The sequence below is a fragment of the Lepidochelys olivacea genome (genome assembly GCF_965140295.1).
Source record: "Lepidochelys olivacea isolate rLepOli2 genome assembly, chromosome: 4".
Taxonomy (NCBI): Eukaryota; Metazoa; Chordata; order Testudines; family Cheloniidae; genus Lepidochelys; species Lepidochelys olivacea.
The window spans coordinates 15612261-15632191 of record NC_140414.1 but is presented as its reverse complement, the minus strand read 5'-3'; the positions used below and the strand labels follow the sequence as shown (position 1 = coordinate 15632191).

The 19931-nt window shown below is 45.6% G+C and overlaps 2 protein-coding genes across 5 annotated transcripts in view; both read left to right on the top strand.

Moving 5' to 3' along the window:
- The first annotated feature begins 2319 nt into the window (after window positions 1-2319).
- On the top strand, window positions 2320-10360 carry SMIM19 (small integral membrane protein 19). Of its 2 annotated transcripts, XR_014711279.1 has the most exons (4): window positions 2320-2543; window positions 5375-5499; window positions 8846-8969; window positions 9070-10360. XR_014711279.1 is itself a non-coding variant. In XM_084625912.1 (3 exons), the coding sequence occupies exons 1-3, from the start codon at window positions 2338-2340 to the stop codon at window positions 8908-8910; spliced, it is 396 nt and encodes a 131-aa protein (XP_084482038.1). In that variant the 5' UTR covers window positions 2321-2337; the 3' UTR covers window positions 8911-9053. The 2 variants fall into 2 exon arrangements, 1 of the variants encoding a protein (XP_084482038.1); XM_084625912.1 differs by lacking the exon at window positions 9070-10360 and having other exon boundaries at window positions 2321-2543; window positions 8846-9053.
- Window positions 10361-10905: 545 nt separating this feature from the next.
- Window positions 10906-19931, top strand: part of SLC20A2 (solute carrier family 20 member 2) — a 71605-nt gene continuing 62579 nt past the window's right edge. Inside the window, exons 1-2 of one of the 3 annotated variants that reach the window (XM_084625906.1) lie at window positions 10913-10984; window positions 19489-19622. The gene's annotated coding sequence lies outside the window, so the exon portion shown is untranslated. Of the gene's footprint in view, window positions 10985-11077; window positions 11362-19488; window positions 19623-19931 lie in introns of those variants that run through there. The other 2 variants (XM_084625907.1, XM_084625910.1) reach the window with 2 other exon arrangements.

Genomic DNA, 19931 nt, shown 5'->3' with positions numbered 1-19931 from the left:
AGGCAGTGGAGGCAGAGGGAGTCTTAACTTTTCACTGAAAAGTAAGCATGTGCTTACTTAAGATGAACTTAAGTCCATGCTTAAGTGTCTTCCAGAATGTGGTCCTGGATGGAGACAATGCCATAATCATCCATGTCGTCTTTGTCAGCTCCAGGCTGGATTACTGCCGTGTATCCTACTTGGTGCAAAATGTAGCAGCCCTCTGATAGCCTGATCTTGTGCCCACTGAAGTCAACGGCAAGGCTTCCATTGAGTTTAATCGAGCAGGCTCAGACAGTGGCTTAGTTGTGCTTTATGGCAGGACCATATTACCTCAGTGCTCCCTGTTTTCTAATTCACTTCCACTTCTAGCTTAGAGAATGAAAACCATTTAAGTGTTGGAGTTTGGGGAGCTTTCACTCTTAGTGTTTTACTCAGGCAACTGAGAGCAGCTGGGATGTTCGTACTAGTAAATCTGAGCTGTGTACACTTGCCTGTTCTTGGCGGAGGGCATCTGGCTCCAGAACCTGCTTGGTCTGATACAGCACAGGTTAGTTGACTTTCCAGGAATGTTAGTGCCTTTCTGGTCAGGCAGGCTTCTTCCAAATGGATGGGTTGAGAGCACTTTGGCTGTCTTGCTCTGCCATGAGCCTGGGCTGCATTTCACCTAGTTATTCCTATATTGAACCCAAGAGCCTGTGTTTAGCTAAAGTCTTTCTAGAAGATATGCATCAAGTCTTGACTTGAAGATCTAGAGATCTACTACATCCAATGGTTAATCACCCTCACTGTTAACAATTTCTGCTTTATTTTTAATTTGAATTTGTCTTGCTTCAGCTTTTAGCCATTGTTTCTTGTTCTGCCTTTCTCTACTAGATTAAAGAGCCCCTTTGTACCTAGTATTTTCTCCCTATGAAAATACTTATACACTGTAATTAAATCACCTGTCAATCTTTTTAATAAGCTAAACAGATTTGGTTCTTTAAGTCTCTTACTGTAAGGCATGTTCTCCAGTTCCCAAATAATTTGTATGGTAAACTCTCTCCAATTTTTCAACAGCCTTTTTAAAATGTGCACACCGGCACTGGACATATTTCAATATCTGGCTCACCAATGCTGTATACGTAAGTAAAAGCTCCTCCCTACTCCCCATTTATACATTAGCTGTTTTTGCCACAGCATTGTACTGGGAGCTCATGTTGTTGCTTGTCCAGTATGACCCCTAATTTTTGTAGAATCACTGTTTTCCAGAGTTTAGTCTTCCATTTTGCAAGTAAGACCTTGTATTTGGTTGCATTAAAATATATCTCTGTATAATTGCCCTATCCTCATCATATTTTACCCTTCCACCAATCTGTGTCATCTGCAAATATTATTAGCAGTGATTTTATATTTACTTCCAAATAATTGATACAACGGTTGCACAGTCAGTCCTAGAACCAATGGAACCACTCTAGAAACACACCCATTCAATGGTGATTCTCCACCGACTACTTTTTGAAATCGGTCAGTTAGTTCCTAACCCATGTCACATGTGCTTTCTTGTTGCTGTACAGTTCTGATTTTAATGAGAATGCCATGCCGCACTCGGTCAAATGCCTTACAGAAGTTTAAATCGTTTACGTCTATGCATTTACCTTTATCAACCAAACTTATAATCTCATGAAAGAAGGAAGAAAAGGAGGACTTGTGGCACTTTAGAGACTAACCAATTTATCTGAGCATGAGCTTTCGTGAGCTACAGCTCACTTCACCGGACGCCTGCTCAAAGCTCATGTTCAAATAAATGGGTTCGTCTCTAAGGTGCCACAAGTCCCCCTTTTCTTTTTGCGAATACAGGCTAACACGGCTGCTGCTCTGAAACATGAAAGAATGAGATTCCTCTTGGTTTTTTACACAACACCCTAACTGTACGGCTCTTATGTTTCAATGAAATATAATTATGCCTCACGGCCGAGTATGCTTTCACTCCTTTCCCATGCTCTGTGGTGGAGCTATTCACTCCCACGCTGCAAAGGCCACATTTTTTATTTTTTTTATTTTATTTTTTTGGTTAACAAGGATTGGGTTTGTGAGCTGTATGCTGACACAGCGAAGTCCGCCCTGTCTGCCACTCGCCTGGCGCGACGCTCTTGCTGAGTCGTGATTGCTGGGGCTGGAGGCCCTTGGGCTCACCGTGAAAGCGTTAAGCAAGGAGGGCCTCAAGAAATCATCGAATCCCGCCCCCCCCCATGCTGAGGCAGGACGAGCTACCCCCGGAGCATCCTCCTACGGGCGCCCGTGACAGGCAGGAGCCCCGCCCCTTCGCGCGCGCGCGCGCGCGCGCGGGCCCCCGCCTAGCCCCGCCCCCCGGAAGTGATGGCTGAACCCGTGCGCTCACGGCCCGGGGGGGGGAGCCCGGGTTGCGTGGCCGGGCGCCCTATGGCGGCGGTAGGAGCCGGAGCCGGAGCCATGAGCGACAGCGGCGCCCTCGACTACTCGGTGCACGAGGCCTGGAACGAGGCCACCAACGTCTACCTGCTGGTGGTGCTGGCCAGCCTGGCGCTGCTGGTCTACGCCCGCCGGTGAGGGGGACCCCTGGCCGGCCTCCGCCCTGGGCCCGACTCGCACGGGGCGGCCCCAGGGCCCCGAGCCGCCAGGGCTGCGGTCGGAGCGACCCGCCCGCACGGCGCACTGCCCCCGGGGAGGGGCGGCCTGGCCTGCCTGCCCGCCCTGCTCAGCTGGGCCTCTCCGCGGCGGGCGGGCTGCACCCAGGCACCTGGTCCTCCTGGGGGATTTCTGTGCCCCCCACCCCCCCACCCCCCCAAATTAAAAATGCTCCACAACGTATTTTAAAATTCTGCATATTTTATTTGTCAAACATCCTGTCTCCCGCCAGTTTTAATTAGTTGGGTAATGTATTTCCAAATACCTGTCTGCAAGTATGTTATGCAAAAATGCAGACAAAAAAATTAAAAAAAGATTCAGGAAATGGTTGCTTGACAAATAGATTCCTGCCTAGGCAGATTAATACAGAACTTTCCGCAATAATCCGTGTAGACTACAATAGGGAAATCTATTTCCTGCACCCCTCAGAAGGAGTACAAAGTCTTTGGGGAGCCGTGATAATGGAGGAGCTCAGGGACGGGACAGGAAAGGAGGCTGGGAGTAAACCTGTAGAGTCGTTGGATGTGGGTGGGAGAAGTATTGAACAGTTTTTTTAAGGGAGGGAAGGATTGTTGGGGAGCATCCACCATGTAGACTCTGGCTGACCCCCTAGCCTCTCCCATTCAGTCATGCATATGTGCCCCTTTCCCTGTGTGTCCCTGCAGTCCTCCTCCCTTGCAGCCCCTAGCTCAATGCTGTCCCCTCACTAGCTTCTGGATCCGTGCCTCAGTCTGTCTTCCCCCCTCTAGCCCTTCTGAACCTGCGTTCACTGTAGACTCGCAAGGGCAGCGCAGGCATGTGGGGAGAGGCGGCCCTACCCCAGCCCAGCCCCACCAGAGCTGCTGTGGAGAGGAGCCCTGGCCCAGGCCCGCGGGAGCTGCTGGGGAGAGGCACCCTTCACCTCATCCCGAGCTCCTGTGGCGAGAGAGGGCTGGGGGGAGTCCTCTCTCCCCACTGCAGCCCTGGGGCTGTCTGCACCCCAAATCCCTCATCTCTGGCCCCACCCTAGTGCCTGCACCCCAACCCTCTGCTCCAGCCCTGAGCCGCCTCTTGCACCCCCAGCCAGTGCTCCCTCTCTCTCGCATCCCAACCCTCTGCCCCATCACTTCCATACTGGTACACATAACAAAATTCATTCTGCCACACAGATGTACAAAATTAGAGGGAACACTGTTCTGAACCCCATTCTGTGATCCTCGAGCAGTTCCCTGTGCCCTGCTCTGTCCCTCCCTGCCTCCTCACTGCTGTGGGGAATGCAGCCTCTCCAGCTGGACCTGCTGTGGGGAATGCAGCCTCCAGCTGGCTGCCCTCTGTTCTAGCACCACAGCGGCCCCTGGTGGGTGAAAGGCATAACTTCAGCGCCTGTCTGGCAGAATCTATATTCTGTGGAGAAAAAAATAATCCGTGGGACCATGAATTCTGTGAGTGTGCAGTGGTGCACAATTCCCCCAGGAGTAACATGGATCCAGCAGAGCCACTGGCTCCCTTAAATTAATACTCTGAATCCCATACGCTCCTCCTGCTCCTCCAGTTCCTTGCTGTGGCACTTCCTTGTTCCTAGCATGATTTCCATCCTGGGCAGCAGGTTACACCATTGTCAGTGTAATCTGTGACATAGCAGCAACAACACCTTGCTAAAGGTGACTCTCTGCCATATAGCAACAGAGGTGCTAACATGGCTTCCCTGGATGCTGTGAACAAGACTTCAATAGAAAGGATAGGGAGGATCTAGAAGATCCCAAGAAGAAACAGATGTGTCAGTAGAATTGAGGTTTAGGGAGGGCAGTTTTTCTTTCTTATGTCTTGAGGCCTGTGTTTTAGTTTGATGCTTTTTGGTACTTTAGTAAAGAGAATTAGTGTGCTGGCTTAGTACAGTCTTTGTAACCGGTGAGAGACAACTGTTGGAGAGGGGAGACAAATTGGTCTCCTGCCACTCATCTACTTGCCCAGCACCGTTAAGTCTAATTGATGTAGTGATTTAATGTACAGGAGTGGGAGTTATCACTAATGGCCTCTTATTTAAAATCTCATCTACCATCCCTCTCTGTTTCTGAATATTTCAGCTGGAGAATAGGGGAGAAGATAGGGCATAATTTATCGTCTTTTATATTATTCTTCCTTCAATGTGATTAATGCCTGTGCTTCTCTCTCATGGATCAATGCCTGTGCATCAGTGGATCAAAATACTCCAGACGAGTGTGTTGGAAGTTGAGTATTTATTTAAGAGTAACAGTTTTCTGCTAGCTTCAGTGGTTTGTGTGACCTCCCATTCCTTTATCTGATGCAGGTAGGACTGGAGTTTGCGCTAGCATTCGGCTGAATTATGCATAGGGCAGAAACAGAGAAGGGACACAGTGGTAAAGGGAAAGGGGCAAGAGCGGTACTGAAAAAGGAGAGTGGGGAAGGGATAGAGCATGGACAAAGAGGAAGATGATTAGGGATTTCATCCAGAAGCAGCATGATTGGTGAGGTAGGGACAAAACCTCCTGTTGCAAAGGGGAGGGGTGTTATGGAGCAAAGCAGCAATGAGCGTTCTCCTGGGAATGGCTACTGACTCGCTTTTAATAGCACCTGCCATCCTTCTTAGGATACTCTTCAATGAGAAAAAGTGTGTTACTTCAATTAAAATATGTGCTCAAGGTAGTCTTTTAATAATTAGCTTCTAAATAAAGATGCTGGAAGATACTCTTTTTGAAATACTTCGAAATATTGTGTTGCAGGTTATTTATTATTTCTTTCTATATTTTAGGAATAAAAGGAAGATCATGCGAATATTCACAGTGCCTCCTACAGCAGAGGCACCGTCAGAGCCAAACTTCTATGACAATATGAAAAAAATCCGCTTAAGACAACAATTAGAGATGTATTCTATCGGTAAGATCGTGCTCTGTCCTCTGAGATGTTCAGATTCCTGAATAGTCAAAGAAAGATGCATGTTTTAAAATAGAGTAAATATTTCGACACTATAGCCCTTTGTAGAACAAAACTCAGCTTACACTGAGCTATTTGGTGCAAGGTTCTACGTTGTCAGAAACTAACAATTATGGAAAATGTAAGGGCCTAGTTCTGTCCTCACACATGTGTTAACTCTCATGTAAGGCTCTCATCCTGAAGTATGGTAACTTCAGTGGGCCTCTATGGGAATTCACCATGTGCAGCACGTTGCAGAATCAGGCCCCTCCTGTATGGGTATTTTAGTTGTCAACAATGAATCTAATATGGCAAGTAGAAATAGCTCTTAAGGCAAGAAGGGACCATTATGATCATCTAGTCTGACCTCCAAATACGAACGTTCAGCAGAAGTATTTATAACTGCAGAGAGCTCAAGGTGGGATTTTTATAGGCTCTCAGCATTGGCCTAACTTTGCTTCCATGGAAGATTTATTATTTTATGTGTATTATTTATGTGTAGCAGCAGTTCCCAATTCTTTATTACAATACCAGCTGTATCTGTTCAGATGGCACAAGCGGGGTGGGGATCTGGCTGTAAATGGTCATCAGGGAATTTCCCTGGTGTTGGGCAACTCTTCATTGGCATGTAGCTGTCAGAGCTGCACTAGCCACCCCCACATTGTCTTAGGAGGCAGTGTGGCAGAGCAGAGCTCCAAGTGGCTGCTCTAACTGACACTTGGCCCATTTCAGGCACACCCTCAGAATCTGAGCCTCAACAAGCTCCCCCACCCCAATGAGCAATAACCATACACAGTTGTGGAAGGGTAGATGATGAAGAAAAATCTAGTGCTTTTGAGTCCTGGTGTTTAAAAGGTGGTTTCAATTCTAAAATCAGGCCACCATCTCATCTATGAATGAGCAAGGAAGGACAGGATCACATCTCCCATATCCTACTGTCCTTTTGGTGTGGGAATTTTTAGTGTCCCACAAACTAAGAAATAAGAATGGCGATACTAGGTCAGACCAATAGCCCATCTAGCTCAGTATCCTGTCTTCTGACAGTGGCCAATACCAGATGCTTCAGAGGAAATGAGCAGACTAGGGCAATTATCGAGTGATCCATCCCGTGTCATTCAGTCCCAGCTTCTGGCGGTTAGAGGTTTAGGGAACCCAAAGTATATGGTTGCAGCCCTGATCATCTTGGCTAATGGCCATTGATGGGCCTACGTATTGTGAGTTACTTTCTTGGTAAGGAACAGCATGATTGCAGACTGGCTGAACTGATCTTTGTGGTGAACTCACTCACTGATCGATGGTTCCTAAATTGAGTGGGTGGGTCAGTGTCTGTCATGTTCTCTGGTTAATGGGTTCCTATGCTCCTCTGAGCACTTACCTTTTAGAAGTTCTTGTTTTATGGGGAAAAGATTCTGTTTCTAGAAAACTCTTCAGCACTTTCTGGTGGTGGTATACCTTTACTTACATACTGCTACCCCTCCCCCCCACCCCGCTTAGCTGGAGAATGATGGGATATTTCCATAGTAGATGTGTGGTATTTATCATGATGGTTCTGGGAGCGGTTTATGTACCCCAAATTGGTGCCGGAAAACTGCAATTGGTGGGTTAATTTTTGTTCATTGATCCTTTGGGTGCTATTTTTCTCTTTCTGTGGAGACCTCTTTGAACTTTGTAGCCTCCAAGAGGGGGATTATTTTACAACTGGCGCGACAGGTGGGGTGGGTGGAATTATTTTCATAAGGTACAAGTTGTAATAGATCCTCGTCACCTTCTAGCTGCTTTCCTTGCAGAGTTGGAGATATGTTTGATATGTTGATACTCCAAACTTCCATGGCAGCTAGAAGCATCAGGGAGCCCACTACTGGGAGCTAGAATCCTTCAAAATTCTTCAGGTATAGGAGTTTTTCAGCTGGTTCAGCTGGAAGTGCAAAACCAAAGTGTGTGCATCTATTACAGTTTATACCTTCTGAAAAGGCTTGTTAGAAGAAAGTAAGTATTTTTAGGCTCTTCTCACCCTATAGTGCTTATGCATTAATTTTTATATTTTTAAATACCATCTACAATAATAAAATATACCATATGTGTGCAATAGTATAGCTAGAGTTGCTTGGGGGAACCATAACTTTGCATTGTTTCCTTATAACTTCTAAGTATATATAAATTGGCAGCATAGGTTTTGCCAGGACTGTCTCGGTGGGTCAATGGCAGTAAGTCTGAGCAATGTCATCACAGGAGATGGCCCCTGAAAGGTGTATCCATTGGGATAGTCATTGGGGAGAAATTTGACTAAAGGTATTGAGCCGTTATGGATCTGCACTGACCTATTGGAGAAGTTCAGAAGCAGCCTTCATCCTGCATTCTGCTGTGTACATCTGATGCTGATAGTAGCTTCTGCTTTCAAATCACTGCCCAATAATGCCACTTCTGCTCACTGGCAACTGGATACCTCAGCAGACTGGAATAGATACAGTTTCTCACCACTATGAGTTTTGCTAGTATTTTCATTGCTTTTGAAGATATAGAGGTAATTGTTTAGAAAAACTTAGGGAGATCCTATCCCCTTTCTGTTCACATTTCTGACTGAAAGATTTCAGGATGTATCCCAGATGTTTCCCTTCCCATCTAGGGTGACAACTCTCCTTTCCATCTCCCCTGTCTTTCATTAGGATATCTTAAGTCTGGGTTTCCAGAACATGTGAGCTGGATTGAGTGCCCAACTCTCCCACTCCTTCTGAAGTTATGGGCTGTCTTTATAGTTTATCTCAGGCTGAGATACTTTGCTTCATGGTCACAACTGGCATATTAGAAGCGGCTTAAATCGAGTTTATTACCCAGGTAGTTTCCACTGGGTAATAAACTTGGCCAATCCTTTTTTTCTTAGTAGTCTCTAGAGCTTTTTAGTCACAGAGAGCGGGACTATATTCTAAATAGCTAGAATCTGTTACAAGTTGTAACAGATTCATTCATGCCCACACAACCTTCCCAGCAGTGTTGTGTATATATATTTGCATCCTTTACTGTTGTCTTCAATTCCGAAATAACAAATGGTGGCATTAAGGGTTGTTCTACTTAAACTGACGGGGTGTAACATAACATCTGATTTCTGTTGAGTAGTTACTGCCTCCAAATTTAATGAATTGGAAATTTTGTGAAATCAGTAGTTTTCCTTCAGTGAAACGTTTATTTAAATTACAGACCAAGACTGGTCTTCTACCAGAGCTAGTCTTTCTATTAAACCCACCTTCCCAGTGATCACCATGCCTTTATAGAGTATAAGGGATAACAATTTAATTATGTTTTAACTCTTTTCCAGCAAGGAAGTATGACCAGCAGCCGCCACAGAAACAGACTGACAGCGTACAACTCTCAATGGAATGAAGTCTCAAATTGTGAGAATTCAAGCAATTTTCACAGTGCTGATAATGACAGGAGAGTTGGTATGGAGTCATTTTCAAAGGAACTTTAATGGCATATGTTTTTTAAAAAATTCTCTCCTATAAATATATTTCTTGGAAACTTTTCTTTGGGCCTGTTTAGGTACTTACTGAACATCTGCTGATTCTTTAAAAATGAAAGCACCTAATACGTTCCAGTCTTGCTCAAAGAAACACTTGAGGGAAGATGGCTGTAGTCCATAATAAAGAGATGTTCAGCATGTTCCAGTGGTTTCCACTGTTGCCAATACTTCGGTGATCAGCTCCTTTGCTGAACAGGAGTATTTTTGCAACATGGCAATAGAGGACATTGGGCTTATTGGGTAAGTTTCTACTGTCTGTCTCCTCTGATGATGGTTTCTTAGGGGAGCACATGGAAAAGTCAGGCAGTGCCTATGTGCCTGAACATTGCCAAGTTTTATGTCTCATTTGAACACCACTGGCTTCTGCTGTCAGGGAACACAGAACATTTACAATACATGCAATTGTGCTCCTGTAAATTCATAGCTGAAGTGAATAGCTCTTGAGAGCCAGAATTGTATATCATTGGCCTTATTGGAGAGAAAAAGTGAAATTTTCATCTGTACAGCGAGCATAATTATAATACTGTACCTCCATGTTGAAGCTTTAATGAAAGCTCAGATCAGGAGGATGGTAGATAAGTCTTGTTTGCTAAAGAACTGTATATTGTAATGCTGTAGTAAAGATTATTAAAATAGAGAGGAACCCAATAAACCAGCTAACTAAGTGAGGACTCCCCCTGGAGCACTTATTGCCTGTTCTTTTCATTCCCTCTGGAGCACCTGGCATTGGTCAGTGTTGGAAGATGGACCATTGGTCTGATCCAGTATGGCCGTTCTTATGTCCTCCCCCAGTCCCAGGGGCAATTATCAGCCAGTGCAGACTGGTGAGTTTTTGGTCTCTTAGAATCAGATTAGGACAGAAAATCTGACTCGTATCCTTTAATATACGATAGTAGAGCTGTATAAACTATAATCTATGCAGACGGAGAAATAATACATAGGGAGCGATAGAGGAAGGAAATGCTGATTCTGACAGGAAAAATGCAGCCTAACACATCTGTAGAATAATATTCAGTGGGAGGGAAAGTTAAACTTGTAAACATGTAGGATATCAGAGAAATTAGAGATTGAAGAAACCTATTAGGTTATTTATGTCTGTCCTTCTGCAAGTGAAGGATTGTATTTATACTAAAGTTTCTACTTGTAAATTTCAAGTGGTGGATCTTCCTTTGGAAGATTAGTCAATAATAACAGATCTCATGTTGGGAAGTTTCTCCTAATTTTCAGCCTTAATTTCCCCTTCTTAAAGTACTCCTGGATATGTGAAATACTGTTTTTTGTATTGTCTTTTAATTGGTTTACTGGCATTTAATAGTAAAATACATATTGAACGGAAGTTGACTGACGAGCTTTTCTGAGAAATTTTCTTGGCTACAAGGGGCTTTGGGGGACACAAGCCTGGAGTTGGCAGCCCCCGAGTTACGCTTACTCGCCCCGCAGCGAGCCGGGTAGATCTCCTCGATCCTGGCGGCGGCGGCGGGGTGGCTGAGTGCAGACCGAACTCCCTGCCCTGGCCGGGCCAGAGCTTCACCGCCGAAGCCGGGAGCGCAGGGGGCTGTCCTGCGGGGACACCTTGCAGCCAGATGGGCAGCGGGCGGGCTCGGGGCCTGGGGCTGCGGCCGGGGCCGGCCTGCCGGGGGTGGAGAGGGGTCAGTCCGCGTTGCCTCACGCGGAGCCGGGGAGGGCGAGAAGGAAACGCCCCCGCGGGAGGCAGCGGCCCCCTCAGGCCCCTGCGGCGCGCCCTGGCCGCCACGGCACCCCGAGCAGACGCGCGCACTCCCCGGCCGCCTAGTCAGTGGCGCCCCCCCCCTCTCCTCCGAAGTGACGCTGGGCCCGTGACCTCACGTCCCTCCGCGCTTCCGCATCCGGTTCGCGCGCGCTGCGGCCGCTGTTGGTGCTTCGCCGAGCGCGAGGCTGGAAGGCGCCGGCTGGGCGGTAAGTAGGAGCTGCCGCGCGCGCGGCGCGGCCCCTCCCCCCCGGCTGTGTGTCCGGCCCTGGGCCGGCCTCCCGCGGGCGGGGCTGGAGGCAGGCTCCCCGGGCGGAGGTTACCGCCGCTCCTTCGCCGGCGGAGCGGGGCCGGTCCCCGCTCGGCTCGGGGGCGCGATGGGCTGCCCCAGCCCGGCCCTCACGAGCGCTCGCTGCCGGGGCGGCTGGGCCCCGCCTGGCGCCCCCCGCTCCCCCCCACGCCCCTCAGATCCCACGAAACTCTAGTCCGGGCGCCAGGCCCCCTGCCAGGCCGGTACCGGCCGCGGCGGGAGGCTGTGGGGCCCTCGCGCTTCGGGGGAGGGGTACGGAGCGAAGGAGGCTGCGCGGTAAGAGGAGCAGCGGGAAGGGGGGGGCACCCCCAGGTACAAGGTACAAATGCCCTGGCTCGGCCACGCCGCCGGCCGCGGGCTCAGACCAGGGGCGGCTCGTAGCGAGCGCAACGCTCCCCGCAGCGGCTTCGGCCAGGGCCAAGGCCGTCAGCGGGGCAGGATTCAGTCCGGGGTAATCGTGCCAAAGCCTCGCTTCCATTGACACCCCCCGGGAGGGATTGTGCCGAAAGCAAACACCGGGCCACTAACCTTGAGACTTTTTTTTTTTTTTCTCCTTAAGTGAAGAATGTAGTTAAATAATTCAAGCAGGCAGAATTAGGGAAACTAAATTTTTTTACCCTGATCATGGAGATGGTTCAGTTTAGGGCAGGTCTGCCGAACAGAGATAGGTCAGCCCAAGTACATTGCTCGAGGCTGTGAAAAACGTCCTGCCCTGTGTAATGTGAGTAAGCCAGTAGAGAGAAGAATTCTTTCGATCTGTTGCAGGGGTGGGCAAGCTTTTTGGCCTGAGGGCCACGTCTGGGAATAAGAAAACTGTGGAAACTTGCATCCGATGAAGTGAGCTGTAGCTCACGAAAGCTTATGCTCAAATAAATTGGTTAGTCTCTAAGGTGCTACAAGTCCTCCTTTTCTTTTTGCGAATACAGACTAACACGGCGGTTACTCTGAAACCTGACATCTGGGAATAGAAATTGTGTGGTGGGCTTTGAATGCTCACCAAACGGGGGGGTGGGGGGGGAGTGCGGGCTCTGGGGTGGGGATGAGGAGTTTGGGGTGTAGGATGGTGCTCTGGGCTGGGACTGAGGGGTTGGGAGGGCAGGAGGGGGATCACGGCTGGGGAAGGGGGTTGGGGCATGGGGAGAGACTCAGGGGTGCAGGCTCCTGGGCGGCGCTTACCTCAAATAGCTCCCAGAAGCAGCAGCATGTCCCTTTTCCAGCTCCGACACAGAGGCGCAGCCAGGTGCCTCTGCAGGCTACCCTGTCCGCAGGCACCGCCCCTGCAGCTCCCATTGGTGTGCCGGAGGGGGTCATTGGAGCACATAGGAGCCAGAGCGGGGCCATGCGGCTGCTTCCGGGATCTGCATGGAGTGTCCCCGACCCTGCTCCCTGGCTGCAACGCCAGAGTCGGGCAAGCACCAGATCCCACTCCCCAGCAGAAACTTGAGGACCGGGCTTAAAATGGCCCGCGGGCCATAGTTTGCCCACCCCAGATCAATAATCACCTCTCAGAGAGATGGATTTACTACAGCAATAGAAGAACCCCTTCCATCGCTATAGTAAATGTCTATGCTACAGTGACACATCTGCAGCGTTTCTAGTGTAGATTTACCCTTAGTCCATGTGACACCAATAGAAAAGAACAAATGCAAGTAAAATATAAATGGAAATTAGGAGGACTAAGAGGAAGCTTGAAGGGCAAGCATCTAAAGAGATACAAACAAGAAATTATTTAAAAAGCAAGAGCATCTAGAAGCAAGAAGCCTGTGAGAATTGTTATGTTCAATGAACTTCCAAAGAGTAAAGGGAGCAATTAAGAGGAAACGGACATTGTGGAAAACTAATGATTCTTTGCATCAGGCTTCATCACAGACCTACCCCAGGCCTATGATTTTTAGGCATTAAAGTTGAGATACTGTCAGAGACTGACATGACAAAAGAGGAGATACTGGAAAAACAGCAACAAGTTACTAGGACTGGATGATATATAACCAGTAGTTCTGAAGGTATTTAAGTATAAAGTGCTTAGCTGTTAATGAAAATGTGCAGGATCTCTCATTAAAATCAGTCCCTGTATCCGAAGACTGGATGGGTAGGAAATGCAGTCCCTATCTAAAACAAATGCTAGGGACGATCACAGGAATTAAAATTTCTTCAATGGACAGTTAATTCCATCATTTTCCAATTTGGGGATTCTTGCGCCTTCCTTTGCGGTATCTGATACTATTAGGCAGGATATCAATCTGACCCATTATTTGCAGTTCTTCTGTTTGTAAAATGGTGGTCAAAGCTATCTGCACTTTATAAATCTTTGGCTAAATCAGTGTGTAGTGGGATTGACTGTGCATAGACCTTGTCTGCATTCACACTGAATCTGTGTTAGTAAGAACAGGCTATCCACTAGTTCAGGCATTCCCAAACAGATGTGTGTGTATCATTGGTGGTACGTGAATTTGATGTTCTGTCAGCTCACTTCACAACAATTTTTAAGAAGGTAGTATATGAACCAGTGAAGTTTGGGAACAGCTGCTAGTTGATTACCATGGCCTTATAATACAGTTTATGGAAATATGGCAGTCTTGACATAACCTTTTAAATATAATCTTACTAGAAACTTAAATCTCATCTAAAACATTTTACCTATTAGTATTACTAGTAACATGTCCGTTACCTTAACTGAAATAAATCAGGGGAAAATATTTTTTTCCACTTTGTACACTCTGTTTCCCATGGAGTCTTGTCAGTTTCTCCTGTTTGTGGTTTTTCCACATAACAGGGGATACAAGTTTTAAATAATCAAAAATGTTGTTGTTGGGAGGGGATTTTTTTCTTGTTTTTTGTTGGGGGAGAAGGGTTGCCAGGGAGCATGGGCAGATCAGAGTTAATCAAAATAATTTTTGCTTTTTGTGAAATTGACGAGTTTCAATTTGTCCCTTTAAAGATGGGTCTTGCCAAGTCCCTAGTTCCAGTGTGAGTGTAGACAGGCTAGTAGAGAAGTTGCTTTCTTTCCTACTTGAGGAAAAGGGGAAAAAAGGGACAAAGAGATGTATTGGTCCTTTTGGGCTTGCAAAATTCATGTAGCGGAAACAACCAAAATGACTATCCTTTAGTTGGTAGTAATGTTACATGGGCAGGCAATAGTTAAGTGTCCATCATATTGTGTACAATCCAGTAAATGAATCCAAATACTTCATCCACTGGGTCCACAGATGGTTCTTTTTAATACCCCTCCAGAAGATGACTCAACTTCACACAAGCAGAGAGTTCTGAATATTCCTTTTCTGTACAATACATACCTCACATTAATGGAAATTGGAAAAGGTCCTGATGGTTCATGACTGGATTTCAGAAGTTTCACACTGTCATCAGTGAAAAGAACTGGCTTACAGACTGAGAAATAAGATGTTGAATCCTTGAGTAAATGCTTTCATTTTCTGGATTTGTTTTAAATGATAAAAAATACTGTTTGGAAAACTGGAGTCCCTTTCATGGTACTCACTAGTCTGTAAAATGGAAGTGCATCTATGTCTATCAACAATCTCTAATACTCCTTGTGTATTTATTTTAATAAAACATTAAAAAAATCTTTCCAATTTAATAATCAAAATTACCTTTCTGTGTACAGTAGCTAAAAATTTTCCAGGTTTCTGCTGAACTGAGCTGAAAGCAATTGTGAAATGTTCAGAAATTCTGAAATAGTATGAAGCTGTGTTTGTTTTCATGGAATCAGGGTACAGATATTAAAGCAGATTAGGTTTAGCTCTTACGACCTTTACTTTGAAGAGCCAAGATAGTTTGATTATTTTAAGATGGAGGAAGAAGAGAAATCTTGTTGTCCAGAATACATATATTTTACAGTAAAGAAATCACGTCTTGTAGTGGCTTTTGAAGAATGGTGCTTGAACCATGAATGAGAGAGAAGTGGTTATATTTTTTTCCCCTCTGTTGGGTAATACTGCATTAAATTACAGCAAATCGTTCACTACATCATTTGGTTTCTGTATTATGTTTAATGTTGCGTGATAGTTTGGGGTAGATGTGAGTGAGAGTACTGTTCTAAGTTTAACAATGCAGACAAAACAGCCAGCATGCAACTTTTAAACATGTACAATTTAGATTATACATTTGTAAGATGTCTTTAACATTTACCAGTTAATTGTCAATATTGACTATGTGAAAAAAGTAGTTACTTTCATGGTAGCAAAGAGCTATACCAACAAAGTGACGTACGTAAGATTGCAGCGTCTGGTGTTGAAATGATTAATCAAATTTCCTGAATCAATTCATAATAGCTTGACTAATAAGAACATACAGGAAGTCTCATTACTAATCTTCCTGATGACTTTATTCTTACTAGATTATTGGATCTTGTTGGACAGGACGCATTTGTGATCTTTTAAAACTATGTGCCAGGTTTCACGTAAGCTGCATTTGTTTTGGGGAATGTTACATAGAGACTGATCAGTACATTTCCTGTTAGATTGCTCAGCCCTATTTAAAAAGATGTTATGGAATCTAGATAGAAGTAGTTCTGTATAATCACAGAAAGTGTGTAAAGGAGAGCTTTCATAGTCTGGTTTTGTTCAACTGTAAAATTGATGTTTCAGGGTTATGGCTGCAAATGTTTTTAACTTTGCTTTTGCACACAACTCTAGGGTTTTTTAAGAAGTGATACTGTCAGTCTGAGAATATTGAATTAAATGCTAAAAGTAACAGAGCTAAGGTAAATGATGTACTACTTAACAAGTGTAGTGCTTTCCGCCTTCAAAGTACTTTATAAACATTAACTAGTTTCTGTAAATTACAGGTCAGATTTTTAAAATTGTTCAGCATCCAGGAACTCTCACTGCTCTCCAGGGGAGTTGTTAGGTGCTGAGGCTCTTGAAAAAATGGCCACTTAATTAGATGCCTAAATAGAAGCTGTTAGGTGCAAGGTTTTTTTGAAAATTAGGTCCTATAATCTTAACTAATCTTAACTATCCTTGGGAGGGGGAGAGAAAGCTCAGTGGTTTGAGCATTGGCCTGCTAAACCGAGGGTTGTGAGTTCAATCCTTGAGGGGGCCATTTAGGGATCTGGGGTAAAAATTGGGGATTGGTCCTGCTTCAAGCAGGGGGTTGGACTAGATGACCTCCTGAGGTCCCTTCCAACCCTAACCTTCTATGATTCTATGATCCTAACTTAAGCACTTCTGTTGTTTGAGTGGTAAAAAATAATCTTTTGGTCATAAGTAAAATATAGGGAGGTTTTGCTTAGTATTGTGCATACCTAAATTCTGCCAGCAGAGTTTATAAATTCAATGAAGCTGCAAATGTGGTTCTTAGGAGTCACACATTTGTATTGCCTTAGAGACTAACCAATTTATTTGAGCATAAGCTTTCGTGAGCTACAGCTCACTTCATCGGATGCATACTGTGGAAAGTGTAGAAGATCTTATTATATACACACAAAAAGCATGAAAAAATACCTCCTCCCACCCCACTCTCCTGCTGGTAATAGCTAATAGGTATTTTTTCATGCTTTTTGTGTGTATATAATAAGATCTTCTACACTTTCCACTGTATGCATCCGATGAAGTGAGCTGTAGCTCACGAAAGCTTATGCTCAAATAAATTGGTTAGTCTCTAAGGTGCCACAAGTACTCCTTTTCTTTTTGCGAATACAGACTAACACGGCTGTTACTCTGAAACCACACATTTGTATTGTTTGTGAGCACAATCATATTGGAAACCTTGCAGGAGCTCTAAGTTTTCTAATGAACTCTGCCAGTTACAATAATTGAAATATGCCCCCTCTTACACACACATACGCATATTTCAGGCTTTGCTAAAATTAATAGGGTCACATCCTCAGCCTGGTGTAAATTGGCATATCTCCATTGAAATCAATGGAGCTATGCCAGTTTACACCTAATGAGAAATGTAGGACTGGAAGGGACTTTGAGAGGTCATTGCGCCTAGCCCCCTGTGTTGAGACAGGGCCAAGTAAACTTAGACCACCTCTGACAGGAGTTTGTCCAATCTGTTCTTCAAACTTCCCATGATGGGGATTCCACAACCTCCTTTGGCAGAGCTTAACTACCCGTATAGTTAGAAAGTTTTGCCTAATATCAAACCTAAATCTCCCTTCCTGTAGATCAAGCTTTTTACTTCTTGTTCTACCTTCAGTGGATGTGGAGAACAATTGATCACTATCTTCTTTATAACAGCCCTTAACATATTTGAAGTCTGTTGTAAGATGATTGGTCCCCCCTTAGTCATCTTTTCACAAAACTAAACACGCCCAGTTGTTGTTTTTACTTTTCCTCATAGGTCAGATTTTCTAAACCTTGTTGCTCTCCTCTGGGCTCTCTAGTTTGTCCACATGTTTTCTGAAGTATGGTGCCCAGAATTGGAGACAGCTTAGGCCTCACCAGTGCTGAGTAGAGTAAGGCAGTTACCTCCCAGGTCTGCTGTTTGACATTTGTGTTAATACACCCCAGAGCCTTTTTCTCAACTACCTCACATGGTTGACTCATATTCTATTTGTGATCCACTATAACCCCCAAATCCTTTTCAGCAGAACTACCATTTAGCTGGTTATTCCCCATTTCGTTGTTATGCATTTGATTTTTCCTTCCTAAATGTAGTACTTTGCACATATTGGATTTCATCTTGTTGATTTCAGACACATTTTCTAATTTGTCAGGATTGTTTTGAATTCTAATCCTGTTCTCCAAAGTGCTTGCAGTCTCACCCAGATTGGTGTCATCCACAGATTTTATAAGTGTACTCTCCACTCCATCATCCAAGCCATTAACGTAGTGGTTCTCAACTCTGGTCCACCGCTTGTTCAGGGAAAGTGCCTGGCGGGCCGGGCCAGTTTGTTTACCTGCTGCGTCTGCAGGTTCGGCCGATTGCGGCTCCCACTGGCTGTGGTTCGCTGCTTCAGGTCAATGGGGGCTGCAGGAAAAGGCGGCCAGCACATCCCTCGGCCCATGCTGCTTCCCGCAGCCCCCATTGACCTGGAGCAGCGAACTGCGACCAGCGGGAGCCACGATCGGCCGAACGTGTGGATGCGGCTGGTAAACGAACCAGCCCGGCCTCCCAGGGGCTTTCCCAGAACAACCGGTGGACCGGAGTTGAGAACCACTGCATTAATGAAAACACTGAATAGTACCAGACCCACTACTGACTCCTGCAGGACCCCATTAGATATGCTGTCCCAGTTTGACAGTGAACCATTGATTTATTTCTTGAGTACAATTTTTCAAGCACATGTGCACCCACTGTATAGTAATTTCTAGACCATGCTTCTTTAGTTTGTTTATGAGAATGTCATGTGGGACTGTGTCAAAAGCCATACAAAAATCATGGTGTGGCACAGGAGCTCCAGGGCATGGTGCTTATCAGATGCTAAACTCTGTCAGAACTTGGTTTTAAGACTCCACGTGATACATTGTAAAAACCACAGAAGAAACCTCTGCATGACTTACATTGCCCAACAACACTGGAAGTTCTGAAAGTGGGAAGACAATCCTGATAAGACCACAGCCCATCATGCTGAACAGTACTGTCTCACGGTTTACTTGTACTCCCGTCTGCATCCATCTATTGTCTCTTGTTTTATACTTAGATTGTAAGCTCTTTGGGACAGGGATTGTTTTTATTCTGTGTTTTTACAGCACCTAGCACGGTGGGGTCCTGGTCCATAACTGGGGCTCCTAGGCACTAAGAAATACAAATCAATAATATTAATGACGCCTTCAGCCCAGGATGCCTTGTGTGGAAGGCCTTAAATTGTAACCTTAAATTATTTAGTCATGGTGATTCCTTTTGACACTGTTATGAATCTTTTTATAACTCGGTAATTTTACTTACATGTATATATGAATGGGCAGGATTGACCAGAAGCCCAGCTGATCGTGCTGGGCTCCAGTGTGCTCCCCTTCTGAAGCAGCCCAATTTTATGTGTTCAGTAGGGAGGCTTGTCATGGTCTCATGACTCTCTGCTTCCTGAAGCATGACTCCCTCTTTTAAAATTCCACTGAGGTCAAGAGTGCCATAGCCATGGGGCAAGATACAATTGCATGCCCCCACTCAGGTGACTATGCTGCTGCTCAGCCCCTGTGCTGGGGAAAGTTGAAGAGTTTGCCACTGCTTACCTTCCTCATGTGAGAGAATAAGACTCTATCTCTACATGCCTTCTACCGGGGGGGCGGGAAGGTAACTTTTGTTGGAGGGAAACACAGGAGTATTAGCTCACTTCTATCTTTGGCCCAATGCACTGTAAGAACAGTAGTGTGAGAAGACCTGGCTACAAGACTGACCACTCCAGGTCTCAGTTTGGTCATGCCAGTAGTTTGAGGAGATGAGTAAAAGACTACTCTGTCCACATTACATGATTGGACTGTGTTTTAACCATGGTAGGAGGTGCCCTTATGTTGTAACCTGGTTCCCTGACATGGTGGTTCTTTGACTGAAGATGTAGTCTTTGATGTGGACGTGAGACAGCTGCTGTTTAGGAAGAGAAGGCTCAGTGCCTCGGACTCATGAGAATGGAGGTAAGATCATCTGCTTTCCAGTCCCACTCTACAAGTGGTATAAGGTGTAGGGTGTTTCCTGGAGTCACCTGCAGATGCTGAATGCTGCGCAAACACTCCTTCCTGCCTTTCTGCGGACTCCCTCTCATTTGGGAGGGATGTTGAAGGGGAAGGCACTGAAAGCTTAATGGTACTGCAGGGCAGAGCTACTGAAGCCTAGGGCAGGTGTCGGATGGAGGTTGTGGAGGGAGGAAGATTTTGCTGCTGCTCCAGCAGAGGGTGTAAGGAAGGAAAAGATCCTGATACCAATAGTAGAAAAGAATGAAGGGC

Excerpts from the sequence above, each read along its gene's own strand:
- SMIM19 (XM_084625912.1), top strand. The coding sequence starts at position 2,338 with ATGGCTGAACCCGTGCGCTCACGGCCCGGGGGGGGGAGCCCGGGTTGC. Across the intron at positions 2,544-5,374 it reads CTGCTGGTCTACGCCCGCCG|GAATAAAAGGAAGATCATGC; the intron begins GTGAGGGGGACC and ends TCTATATTTTAG. Across the intron at positions 5,500-8,845 it reads ATTAGAGATGTATTCTATCG|CAAGGAAGTATGACCAGCAG; the intron begins GTAAGATCGTGC and ends ACTCTTTTCCAG.